This window comes from Leptodactylus fuscus, chromosome 7 (assembly GCF_031893055.1).
Source record: "Leptodactylus fuscus isolate aLepFus1 chromosome 7, aLepFus1.hap2, whole genome shotgun sequence".
Classification (NCBI taxonomy): Eukaryota; Metazoa; Chordata; class Amphibia; order Anura; family Leptodactylidae; genus Leptodactylus; species Leptodactylus fuscus.
The window spans coordinates 72,723,973-72,738,086 of record NC_134271.1 but is presented as its reverse complement, the minus strand read 5'-3'; the positions used below and the strand labels follow the sequence as shown (position 1 = coordinate 72,738,086).

At 43.9% G+C, this 14,114-nt stretch overlaps 1 protein-coding gene across 1 annotated transcript in view; it reads right to left on the bottom strand.

The window, feature by feature from the left end:
• Window positions 1–11,921, bottom strand: part of CDH16 (cadherin 16) — a 120,163-nt gene extending 108,242 nt beyond the window's left edge. Inside the window, exons 1-2 of the mRNA XM_075282108.1 lie at window positions 11,874–11,921; window positions 6,745–6,825 (exon numbers count right to left, since the gene is read on the bottom strand). Coding sequence (XP_075138209.1) covers window positions 6,745–6,825; window positions 11,874–11,921 — 129 coding nt within the window. The remainder of the gene's footprint in view (window positions 1–6,744; window positions 6,826–11,873) is intronic.
• Window positions 11,922–14,114: the final 2,193 nt, after the last annotated feature.

Here is a 14,114-nt window from a genome sequence, read left to right as displayed (position 1 = left end):
AGGAGTGATTTAGAACTTTTATATTATATATATAAACATATATATATATATATATATATATATATATATATATATATATATATTTTTTTTTTTTCCATTTTTCACTATTTTATTAGCCCCCCCCTAGGGGACTTGAACCTGCAATCATTAGACTGCAAGTCCCATAGACGGCAATACAAGTGTATTGCTGTCTATGGGAGATTCTCTACATTACTATTACGGATGGTCATAGACCAGCCGCAATAGTAATATAGCGATGACAGGCCTGGGAGCCTTCATTAGGCTCCCAGCTGTCATCAGACCAGGTCGGCTCCTGCGAGCTCGTCGCGCAGGCGCCGACCTGCAACTTTAAAGGTCTGGGGACCATCCCCAGGGCTAATCTTAAACTTGGAGGGGGGAGGGAATCTCCAGAGGGCACCTCCGCTGTAGCTCTTACAGCGGAGATGCCGAAGCAGCTCCGGCATTACCCACTGTAAGAGCTTACAGTGGAGGTGCCGGTTTCTATGGTGACCACCAGTAGCGTAACTAGGAATGGCGGGGCCCCGTGGCGAACTTTTGACATGGGGCCCCCCCTCCCCAAACCGATGCCGAAGACCTCGACTGACCCCCTCCTCCACACTCTATTATGTCCCTTAGTAAGCCCTGCACACAGTATTATCCCCAATAGTGTCCCCTGCACACACAGTATTAACCCCTATAGTGTCCAATGCACACAGTATTAACCCCTATAGTGTCCCCTGCACACACAGTATTAACCCCTATAGTGTCCCCTGCACACACAGTATTAACCCCTATAGTGTCCCCTGCACACACAGTATTAACCCCTATAGTGTCCCCTGCACACACAGTATTAACCCCTATAGTGTCCCCTGCACACACAGTATTAACCCCTATAGTGTCCCCTGCACACACAGTATTAACCCCTATAGTATCCCATGCACACACAGTATTAACCCCTATAGTATCCAATGCACACACAGTATTAACCCCTATAGTGTCCAATGCACACACAGTATTAACCCCTATAGTGTCCAATGCACACAGTATTAACCCCTATAGTGTCCCCTGCACACACAGTATTATTAACCCCTATAGTGTCCAATGCACACACAGTATTAACCCCTATAGTGCCCCTGCACACACAGTATTATTCCCCATAGTGTCCCCATATGTCCCACTGTGGACACCTATAAACATTTATTATACTCTGGGGTCTGAAAAGACCCCAGAGTATAATAATCGGAGACCCGGGGGATTAAAACCATTAAAAGAACAGAGACAGTTGCTTACCTGTTCCTGTCGGCTGTCCTGTCCGCTCTTATCCAGCTTTAATGACGTCAGACGTCACATGACCCGGGAAGCTGGCCTGGGTCATGTGACGTCAGAGACGTCAGACACGAATGACGGAGGCCTGGCAGGATCGTGGAGAGGTAAGTAACACTGTTTTTTATGTTACCTTACCCCTCCCGGTGCGCCGATCATTATACTCGGGGGTCTGCAAAGACCCCCGAGTATAATGATAGCCTCTGTGGGCCCCGCGGTGTCACTTGCCGATCCCGGCCCAGCCAGGATCGGCAAGTGAATAGGGCCCGTAACGGACTTTTAAAAAAAAAACAAACAAAAAAAAAACGCAGCGGTAGCGGCTGTCACCGGGCCCCCTAATGGCCCGGGTCCTGTGGCAGCTGCTACTGCTGCTACCACGGTAGTTACGCCCCTGGTGACCACTCTGAAGCGGCGCCATTACACTTATGCCCAGTTCACACATGCTGATGTGTTCCATTTGTAAGGGTCCGCATGAGGACCCCTACAGATGGAACACAAGCGCAACCCGTTCATGCGCGCAGTGCGCGGCAAGCCCACGGAACCCATTATAGTCTATGGGGCCAGTACGCTTGAACTGCAAAGCGCTTGCAGTTGCGCTTGTATTCCATCCGGGAGGGTCTTCAAGCGGACTCCTTATGGACGGAACACATCAGCATGTGTGAACCGGCTCTTACAGACCCCGCAGCCCGACCCAGCATACAGACACCGGGGCGGGTGCCGGGGCTGCAGTATCGCCAAGCTACTGCCAGGAGCATGGCAATGCTGTACATTTCAAACTGCAGAAGTACTTACGGTACTTCTGCTAGCATGCCAAGAAGCAGACACACGCCGGGTGCGGGCCTGAGCTTACGTTGCCACGTCACCTGGTGTGTGATGGAGCAATGGGGGGGTCTGCGTTCCTGGCCTGCTAGCAGAAAATTACCGTAATGACTCTAGTATAAGCCGAGGAGCACTTTTTCAGCACAAAAACTGTGCTGAAAGAGTCGGCTTATACTCGAGTATATACGGTAATTTTTTATGGCAAAATCATATGGCCATTTAATCAATATAAATACTATGATAAGGTACATTTTTCAACCGCATTTACACCATCCCAATGCCAGTTTGTGTGGCTTCACCCTAATTTCATACAAATACTTGTGTGAATGTACATACAGGTCTGGAAAATCAGTAGCCCTTTTATAAGGGTGGGCTGCCTATCACTGCCGCTGCTAGGTGGTCCCCCTACTCAGATTCACTTTCCAACATCTGCTAAAACAGTATATTTACTGATACTAAAGTAAAAAAAATAAATTAAGTGTTAGTATTGTTCCCCATAGCTAGGAACATTGCAAGTACGTCTCAACTTTCCTAATCTAAAGGGTAGCAAATCTAAAGTACCTACAGTTAATTCCAGCTGACTATAATAGTGTAGCAGCATTATAAGAGAAGGTGTTGGCAACAATCATGTATATGGATGTAAAAGTCTCTGGAGATTCTCAGCACAGGAGATAAGTGACAAAAAAAGTAGTGATTTGGGGGATAAGGAGGTTTTTGTTCTTATGACAAATCGTTTGACATGGCAGATCACTGCACTTTAAGTTACTGACACGTACCTTGCATAAACTGAAACTTTGTTCCAGAAGAGTCTAGAAAATGGAAAATTACAGCTTTGCTTCTATAGCATTATCCGAGGCACATGGCAGGCAGCCTTCATTCCAAGGTGAAACTCTTTTGAGCTGCTACTTCCCTCAATGTAATCACCATAATAAGATCAGCAGCATCTTTGTAAATTTTTGTCTCACACGTGTCTCTGCTTCTAGTTCTCACAAAAGTAGTTCTGAAAAAGGTCATGTTACTCTGGTGGCACATGTCCTCTACTGCGTCACTGCCTTGCTCCAATGCTAATTGTCTGCTACAAAGAACTTATGAATCTCCCGGCCCTGACCGCTCACACAGAAGCTGTTAAATTAACAGGGCTGCTGCTGCTGAATGCTGACTACTCACGTGGAGCTGTGCTAATAGAAAATAGCAAAAAGTTGCAAAGTGCAACCTTGCCAATTAGGTGAGTAATTATAGATTTATCTATGAGCAATCTGCCTGTCATTGAAATGTGTTTGTCTTCAAGACAGCACCGACTGGGATTGGATGTAGAAGTACCATTTAGGGCTCATGCACATGATTGTACAAGGACATCATCCATGTGCCATTCGTGCTGTTCAACCACGGACCCAGCTTATGTACATGGTCACGTGCCTAAGGCCTAACATTTAAAGGGAGTCTTCCACTACCCAAATCACTTCTCAACCAATTATATGCTGGTCTAGGTGTGGTTAGTGGCATATTGAACATAACTTTATTGTGTCAAAGTACAATCTTGCTGCTGAGAAATTCAACTTTTATTTAATATGTCAATGAGCTATTCCAGCATCATAACTAAAGTCTTGTGGGCCCCAGTGAAAACTTTGTCTGGTCCCCCCTACAGCTTATTCTTGATAGTAACACTTATGAGTTCTGCAGTGGTATCTCATGTATTTGAAAGGGATATAACCCTATAGTCCTCACAACTTCAGTTATCAAGAATACAGTGAGAAAGTAGCACAGATCCTGGAATGTAAACAATACTGGGAACTGTGTGTTATGGGAAACAGTTGGTCTACAGGTTCCTACAAGTCCAACTGATCAATTCCTTTGTGAGCATGACTCCTTCACTATTTACATTGTACAGTATCTGTTTTAGAATCACCATGCAGTGTTATCACAACCTGTAGTAATAGTGAATGGCTGCTATAAAACAGATGGCATGTGATGTGAATAGTGAAGGAGCCCCACACAGTATAATATGCTCCACAGTGACACCACATAATATTCTATGCTCTGCAGCGGCCCCCACACAGTATAATATGCTCCACTGTAGCTCCGAATCATTATAATATGTTCCACAGAAAGCCCCACACAATATAATATACTCCACAGTTGCAACCATACAGTATAATATGACACCACCCCAAGTGCACCAAACAGCTCATTTACATATGGAATAAAAGATTAATTTATTACCAACAAGATTGCACTTTGATACCAGAAAAGTATGTTCACTATGCCACTTACCAGCCCATCAATAGCACGTAAGTGGTGTAAAACTTATTTTGGTGGTGGAAGATAAGATAATCCTTTAATAGTCCCACAATAGGGAAATTTCAGTGATACAGTTTCATAGATGGTACAGTAGTATATAACAAGAGAGAAACACAGACAAGCACATGGCAGACAGAGAAATACTAGGAATCATAGCAACTAAAAAAGAAAGAAACAAAGACACACTGCAGGATCATTTAGTTTTCTGTGTGAACTGATGTTGATAATAATGGAGGGGGTGTAATGGAGGGGTGTAAATCTCACCCAGACTACTAAGGTGGGTGAGATGAGAAAACAACAGAAAAAACGGGTTATTTCAGAGTTCTGGTTACTGGGCTGGATTTTTAGGAATGGCAGATAGGTTGGTAGTGGGACCTGTCATTCCACCCCCCTCCAGTCCACACTTTGGGGATGTTCCGGCAGCGACTCAGCTGCAGAGAGTCTGCTCATCAAGGGAGGCTTAAAAAGTAAAGACTAGTAAGGACCTTACTTTGCATCATAAATTTGTTGCAATTCTGGTGCCCATTGTTGCATCTTAAGCCACACCCCTTTACTGCATGTCATGCTCTTTTCCTAATAAACCATGCCCACTTGCTGAATGACATAGAAATAATAATGTGGTACAAAGCATTCTGGACAGTTTTGTGGTGCAAAATTATTCATTACTAGCCTCTGCCCGCGACTTCGTCTGCGGGTTGTTGGAGTGAATGATCCGCCTATATTCAGCAAATTGCTGCCATTGATGGTTTGCCTGCTTTACTATTTTATGCTGCATGAGAAGGTGCATTGTCATGTATGAAGATGATTTTGCTACAGAGGGCACAGTCCTTTTTTGTACCACAGTTCTTTTTTTCCAGAGGTCATCTTCCCACCTTCAGGGATCATAAAGGGGACTATCAGCTCTCTCCCCATGACTCTGGCTCACAACATAACTCCAACACCTCCTTGCTGATTACGCAATCTTGTTGAGTCATAGTAACCATCCACCAACCATACACTACTCCATCTGTCTGGTCCATCCAGGGTTGCACAGCACTTATCAGCAATCAAGTCTATTTAAAAATGAGTCTTCATGTATACCTGGGCCCACTGCAACCATTTCTGCCTTGTTTTAGGGTTGGACAAATAGTAGGTTTATGCTCAACAGCAAGCCTCTACACCTTGAGGTATGTGTGACTCTATAGCAACCAGCAGCTTCAAATACCCATTTGTTGCTTTGTAATGTTATTTTAACAGCTGCAAAGCTTATTCATTCCCATCCTGCCGCTGCCAGTTGTAGGGGTTTTGTCTTCACATTGTACAAGCTATATTTTCTATAGTTTTCATCATATTTTGGGAAACGGTGAAAAATCATTACTTCCAGCATTTGTTTCTGTTTTTTTTCCCTGACATTTATCATGTACATTAAATATTATTTTAGTTTTATTGTACAGGTTGTTAGGGGGCGTTCACACTACCGTCGGTGTCCGACATGTAGTGTCCGCTCCTAGTGTCCGCTCAAAATCTGTCACGGACACTAGGAGCGGACACAGATTTGACAGATTTGACAGATTTTGAGCGGACACTAGGAGCAGACACTACATGTCGGACACCGACGGTAGTGTGAACGCTCCCATACAGACGCAACAATACCAAATATGTATTGTTTGTATTAATTTTTAGGATTTTGTTATGTAATTCATTTTATATTGGAAAAGGGAACTTTTGAAGCTTTATTAATTTATTAATGAAGTCTATTACAGGCTATAGGGGGAAGTCAGCCAATGTAGATGCATCGGCTGACTTCTCGCAAGGAAGGCAAGATCAAAAAGGGACCGGAGTGGCTACTAGTAGCCTAGGGTCACTGGGCAGACCCAGGGCTGCAGAAAATAGAGACCAACAGCCCCCAATCTCGCCGCAGGCATCCAAGGGTTAAGCCCCCCAATCAAAGCTCAACTCCAACTGGGGGTTATGGAGCAGGGTGTTAGCTAGTGAGCGGCCGGCCTCAGGTGTACTATTAAGGCCATGTGTGCGAACTACCTAGCATGCTGGACGTAATAGTATGTCCAAGGTTGTTAAGGAGTTAATTGGGCTCACGTGGCTCACGTAACTAATTATCACAGGTGTTTGATATTGATCTAAAGTGGCACTTAGATCTGATTTGCATAATAATTTGGAACGCGGTGTAGACTGTAAAGAGAGACTACAGCATGGATGTTACTGTTGTCCACAATAAAGGAGTATTAACATAGAGCAGTAAAAAATAATAATTGTTTTCTGTGTAGAACATGATTATTAGATGATTTTGTTGCACAATTTTCTTACCTTAGTTAAGTACCAGGGGAACGTTCCTCTGTAGTTTTCAGGAACTTGAATTGTTTTGATGTAAGTGGAAGAAATGGTAACCTGGGTAGTATAAAATAACCACACAACAGATCATGTATCACCTTAACACAACCTGTCACTGAACAGAAAGTTCCGAAATCTTTTTATTTATATTTATTATTACCTTCCAGTAATCTAGTTACCTATTTAATATAAATATTATATATGAAATGGGAGTGGATTTAAGCCACATCTTCAACCACAAGCATTGCAGGGGAGATTTATCATAAGTAGAACTTTTAAAGTAACTTCTGCAGGAGGCTGTGTAGCCATAATTTATGCCACATTTATTAAATGATTGATAATGTTTGAGAAAATTGAAGGCAATTTTGAAAATTGAAGAAAAAAATTCTGTCCTGATATGTTACTCCACTCTCTGCATCATCCACTCACTGGAGTAAGATTGCAACAATGTTTGTGTCAGGTTTTTTTTTTTTTTAAGTTACATTTAATAAGTTTAGTGTATGGACTAGTAGTGTATCCACTTTCCCAGCCAGTTTTCAAAAGTGGCATGAGTGGTGTACAAATGTAAAATGTTACACCTTGTAACTTTTACACCAGAATTATAGATTGCAGACTTTGATAAATTCCCCCTTTGTCCTAAATTTAAAAAACCGTAAATATGGCACATCTTTGGCACAATGTTATTATTACTATTATTATTATTTATTTATATAGCACCATTAATTCCATGGTGCTTTACATTTGAGGGTTTACATACAGTACACAGAATATACAGGTAGATATAATACTAACAATGACCGACTAGCACAATGGGGTAGAGGGCCCTGCCTGAAAGGGCTTACAATCTATGAGGGAAGGGGGGTAGAGACAGAAGGAGAGGGGGGGAGACTGTTCATATGGCAGTGCGGTGATAGTGTTATTGGGGTTTGTAGGCCTTCCTGAATAGGTGAGTCTTCAGGGTCTTCTTGAAGCCTGTGATTGTGGGGGTCAGTCTTATGTGCCTTGGTAGGGAGTTCCAGAGTATGGGGGATGCACGGGAGAAATCTTGGAGATGGTTGTGTGAACTAGCGGATGAGAGTACAGCGGAGTAGGAGGTCATTGGAGGATCTGAGGTTACGTGTGGGCAGGTAGCGGGAGATTAGTTCAATGATATATGGAGGGGCCAGGTTGTGGATCGCTTTGTATGTTAACGTTAGTAGCTTGAACTCAATTCCCTGGGCTATGGGTAGCCAGTGGAGGGACTGGCAGAGGGGAGCAGCCGAAGATCAGGGGGTGAGGTGAATTAAGCGAGCAGTGCAGTTTAAGGTGGACTGGAGGGGGGCGAGGGTGTTAGCTGAGAGTCCATGGAGAAGTGTGTTGCGGTAATCTAAGCGGGAGATTATGAGGGCATGGACGAGCATCTTAGTAGTTTCAGGGGTGAGGAAGGAGTGGATTCCATGGATGTTCTTGAGTTGGAGGCGGCAGGAAGTGTTGAGGGTTTGAATGTGTGACTTGAAGGATAGGTCAGAGTCCAGGGTTATCCAAAGACATCGGGCCCGTGGGACAGGGGTAAGTGTGTCTCCATTAACTTTGATAGATGGGTCAGGTGGAGGGGCCATACGGGGTGGGGCGAAGATGATGAACTCCGTTTTCTCCATATTGAGTTTGAGAAAGTGGGAGGAGAGGAAGGAGGCTACAGCCGCTAAACAATCTGGAACTCTGGCCAACAGAGAGGTAATGTCTGGTCCAGAGAGGTATATTTGGGTGTCATCGGCATAGCAATGGTATTGAAAACCATGAGATTCTATGAGTTGGCCCAGGCCAAGGGTGTAGATGGAGAACAGGAGAAGGTCCTAGGACAGAGCCTTGGGGGACACCTACAGAGAGAGGACCTGGTGAGGAGGTGGTGTGTGAATGGGAGATGCTGAATGTGCGGTCTGTGAAGTATGAGGAGATCCAGGAAAGGGCTAGGTCAGAGATATCAAGGGATGAATTTCTAGCAGGAGGGAGTGGTCGACTGTGTCAAAGGTAGAGTAGAGGTCAAGGAGGAGAGGAGGACAGAGTGATGGTGCTTGGCTTTGGCGGTTAGAAGGTCGTTAGTGACTTTGGTTAGGGCAGTTTCAGTGGAATTTTGTCAAAGAGCAGGTTGGATGAGAGATAGGAGGATAGTTCAGAGTAGACGTGTTGCTCAAGCAGTTTTGAGGCGTGCAGGAGCAGTGAGATAGGACAATAGTTGGCTGGAGTGCACGTGTCGAGGGACAGTTTCTTAAGTATAGGTGTGACCAGGGGCGTAACTACCATAAAGGCAGCGGAGGCGGCTGCCACAGGGCCTGGGCCATTAGGGGGCCCGGTGACACCCACTACCGCTTAGTTTTTGTTTTTTTTTTTTTAATAGGCCGTTACGGGCCCTATTTACTTGCCGATCCTGGCTGGGCTGGGATCGGCAAGTGACACTGCAGGCCCCACAAATACTATCATTATACTCGGGGGTCTTTTCAGACCCCCAAGTATAATGATCGTCGGACCGGGAGAGGTAAGGGAACAAAAAAATACTGTTACTTACCTCTCCACGATCCTGCCAGGCCTCCTTCATACATGTCTGATGTCTCTGACATCACATGAACCCGGCCTGCTTCCCGAGTCATGTGACGTCCGACGTCATTAAAGAAGGACAAGAGCGGCAGCCAACAGCATAGGAGGCGGGGGAAAGGTAAGCAACTGTTTTTGTAATCGTTTTTATTCCCCCGGGTCTCCGATTATTATACTCTGGGGTCTGAAAAGACCCCAGAGTATAATAATTGTTTATGGGTGTCCACTATGGGCTATAATACTGTGTGCAGGGGCCACTAAGGGACATAATACTGTGTGCAGGGGCCACTAAGGGACATAATACTGTGTGCAGGGGCCACTAAGGGACATAATACTGTGTGCACGGGCCACTAAGGGACATAATGATGTGTGCAGGGGCCACTAAGGGACATAATGCTGTGTGCAGGGGCCACTAATGGACATAATACTGTGTGCAGGGTTTACTAAGGGACATAATAGAGTACAGAGGAGGGGGTCGGTCGAGGTCGTCGGTGTCGGTTGGGGGGGGGGGCATGTCAAAAGTTCGCCACGAGGCCCCGCTATTCCTAGTTACCACTGGGTGTGACTGTGGCATGTTTGAAGGCAAAGGGGAAGGATCCATTGGCTAGGGATAGGTTGAAGAGATGGGTTAGGGCCAGAGTAATTACGTCAGTGAGTTTGGGGATGAGATGTGACTGGATCGGGTCAAGTGCGCAAGAGATGAGGTGGGATTTGGAGATTAGGGAGGAGAGTTTTTCGTTAGTGATGGTGGAGAAACAGGTCAACGATGAGGAACAGTGAGCAGTTGGGTAGAGGGGCTGCTGGGGGCGTAGGGTGAGACTGTCTCTGATGGTGTCAATTTTGGTTTGAAGTAAGAGGCAAAGTTGTCAGATGAGATATGTGACATCTGAGGGGGCACAGGAGGACGGAGGAGGGAGTTGAAGGTGGTGAATAGCTGTTTGGGATTGCGAGATAGTGCAGATATGAGTGTGGTGAAGTAGACCTGCTTTGCAGAGGTGAGTGCATTCTTAAATGCAAGAACTGCCTCTTTGTAACTGAGGAAGTCCACCTGGGAGTGGATTTTCTTCCAGAGGCGCTCTGCAATCCGCAAGGCACGTCTCAGTTTTTTAGTCAGGTCGGTGTGCCAGGGTTGCCTATTGATTGGTCGGGCTCTGGTGTTTTGTGTATGGGGCCACAGAGTCAAAGGCTGAGGTAATTGTGGTGTTATAGAAGGCAGCAGCGGCATCTGTGTCCTGGAGTGAGGCTATGTCAGCGAGTGGTATGAGAGAGTCTGAGAGGGTGCAGGTGTCAAGGTGGTTGAGTTTCCTGTGGGGGCGTGTTGGTTTAGAGGTAGGGGTGTCTATTGGAGAGGAGAGGGCAGAGAATGTCAGCAGGTTGTGGTCAGAGAGCGTGGATGGAGAGTTAGAGAGGATGCATATGGAGCAGAGGCGGGTCAGTATGAGGTCTAGCGTGTGCCCTTTTGTGTGAGTGGCAGAGGAGGACCATTGGGAGAGACCAAAGGAGGCAGTGAGGGACAGGAGCGGGGGTGGTCTGTGTTAATGGGGATGTTGAAATCACCCATGATGATGGTGGGGGTGTCTGTGGATAGGAAGTGTGTGAGCCAGGTGGTGAAGTGGTTGATGAAGGCAGGTCCCGGCAGTCGATATATGACGGCCAGTTGGAAGTTGGAGGGTGAGTAGATACGAACAGAGTGCACCTCAAAGGAGGGGGGTGAGGGTAGGTAATGCTTGGATAGGCGCAAATGAGCAATTGTCTGACAGGAGGACGCCTACACCTCCACCAGGCTTATTGTTGAGGTGGGGATTGTGTGAGAATTGCAGACCTCCATAGGTGATGACTCATCTTTGGCGCATCTAGTACGGACTAAAGTTTTTCAACATGCTAGTCACATGGGTGTGGATTCTTAGAAAAGGGGCTGAAGTAATGTAAAATAATATGTGGGATGAAAGTAAGCAAACTAAAAGATAGTATAACCATAACCTAGACCAGGGGTAGGGAACGTACGGCTCTCCAGCTGTTGCAAAACTACAACTCCCAGCATGCATACTTACTCTGCTATTCTTGGAACTCACATGGAAGTGAGAGGAGCATGTTGGGAGTTGTAGTTTTACAGCAGCTGGAGAGCCGAAGGTTCCCTACCCCTGACCTAGACAGTCCCATTGTGTGAAATGACTTTCTTTGTAATGTATCTTTTTGTCTGTATTTGAACCCTACAAATTGTACAGTGCTGTAGAATATGTTAGCACTATAAAAAAAAAAAATATTATTATTAAGTTTAACATCCAGCATCAGCCACTGGGGTAAATTTCATGTATTTTTAGACTACCTAAATTTGTTCTATTAATAAATCTGGGGCATTGTCTGCCGGTAAGGAAAAATTGTCACGTGACGTGCAGAATTCACTAGCATAGGTCCATGCAATGTCCTGGTCACTTGTCAACATGGACAGCACATGGACCCAAATAATATTTATAGGAATTAGTCTTTATAATGACATTACATTAATTCCAACACAGACATATTTTAATGCTTATTACCTGAATAGTTTCAGACATGATGATTATAAGGTATAAAAAGTTCATCATATCAGCTCCTCTGTAAGCGAATTACACCCTCTAATATCCCATCTAGCTTTGTTTATGGTGATAAGGCAGGATTTTGCTTTGTCCTTGATAACAGTGAATGTCTTTACCTTCACTCTTGTAGGATTTCTAAAAGAACAGTACACAGAAATACATTATAGTACATTCCTTTGGAAACTATTAGCTGGTCAGTGTCTTATTTCTATCTCTTTACTTATTCATTGACTTACAAGAAATGGCTTTTTCTAGAAAGTATTTACAACTTCCCCTTGTATGACATTTTCTGGCTTTCTTGGCCGTTTTAACACATTTCTGGCCCCAGTGCAAAGGTTTAATAAGCCTCCCTATCACCACCACTTAGAAATACCCGACCCACACAAATTATAATGCCCCCTCAATGGCTGTCCACATAGTATAATACGCTTTAGTGGTCCTCACTAAATATAATGCCTCTGTAGTGGCCTCATACACTATAATGCCAATCAGTGGCCCATCACACAGTAAAATGCCCCTACATATTTCAAATTTTAACATGTCCATCCCCCCAGCCCCTCAAATGCCCCCACATTTTCATGTCCTCCAGGTTGCCAGTCCAAACTCATATTGTCCCCACAGTTTTATGTTCACCCACCAGATTCCCTCCATAGTTTTATCAATTTCATGCCCCCACAGGTTTCCCTCACAGTTTCAAGACCCCATTCTCGTTGCCCCCATAATTTCATGTCCCCTCTCTCAGGTTGCCAACATAGCTTCATGCCACCACAGCTTCAAGTCCCCTCCTGGTTGCTCTTACAGTTGCATGCCCTTTAGGTTGCCCCCATTGTATATATTAAACTAAGAAGCTAAAAAATCTTAATAGTCACCTTTCCTCGTTACCCTGTTTGTGAAAGACAATGATCTCTTTTTTTTTAATATTTGAACCACTCTCTTGACTTAATCACATTTCTAACACGCAGTCAAACATCACAATAAACAAAGCCCTACAGCTAATGAAATCCTTGATCAGTTGCATGTGATTGGGACACCTAATTTCTAACACGCTGTATCATCTTAGCTTGATAACATTGTCGTAAACCATGTTACTGCTGGGACCCAATTACAGCCCTTAGGAGCGGCCTCGTGAGTAAGGATGAAGAGACCCCAGAATATTAAAATCAATTTGGTGGATTTGTGTGAGTCAAAGCCAAAAAAATCTTACTGAATCTAACTCACTACAAACTGGTTTGCCCATCTCTAGCATGCAGTTATTAAATAAATAAAACATCAGATGCACTCGTCTGAAAAGTGTCATTTTGTGTGGAATTTGGACACCATATTAGTTCTGTTGAGCGATTTAAATTATTCTTGTTTTATTGTGTTTTTGCAAACAGTTTAAAGTTTGTAAATTTTCTAATAAACCTAATTTACAACAGGGGTTAAATAATTTTGATGCCAACTCTAACAATTGTCTACTATGCTGTTTCCATTAAATACAATTGTTTACATACATGAGTTAATGGTAGAGAAGTAGCTTTGAATTTTTGAGGCAAGGACTACACCTGGTCCTTGCCTTCCTATAACTTCCAATGTCTTAAAATGACAATATTGACAAATTTATATGAAATCCTTGTTATTTACACTGGTTCCAATGCTTTACTTTTCTTTTATTGATTTTATATGTGGCTATCTAGGATTTTTTAGGGCTCATTTGTATTAACTTCGATCCTTAATGTAGTGGTTCTGGGTGGTATTCAAGGGGAAATTATAATGATCTGCCTATATAGCCATAAGGCTATAAAGCAATGAATATTGGAGTGGTATACAACCTTATAGTTAGTTTATGTTGTATATGTTCTCTGCAGAATAAGAAGAACATCTCAAGGTGAGCTGTCATATCTGATATGTATAATTTTTATCTTCTCGGATTGGCAAAGTGAATTCACCCTGTATAATAATGGGCATTGGCATCCAGAAGTAAGTTAAAGTGAAATTTTCTTTTTTAATAGACATTACTGGGACTGTCTGACCGGTACTTCTGATTGGTGAATGAAACATTATTGTATTTGGAACTGTGCAGTTTTTTCTACATTGAATGCATTTGATATATTTCAAGATTAGGCTGGATTGTGCCAGGTTTCTTGTCTTGATACTAAGGAATCTCTGGCTAAGAGCCTAAAAAGTAGATACATTTTAAAAACTAAATGAACATTGTTGTTG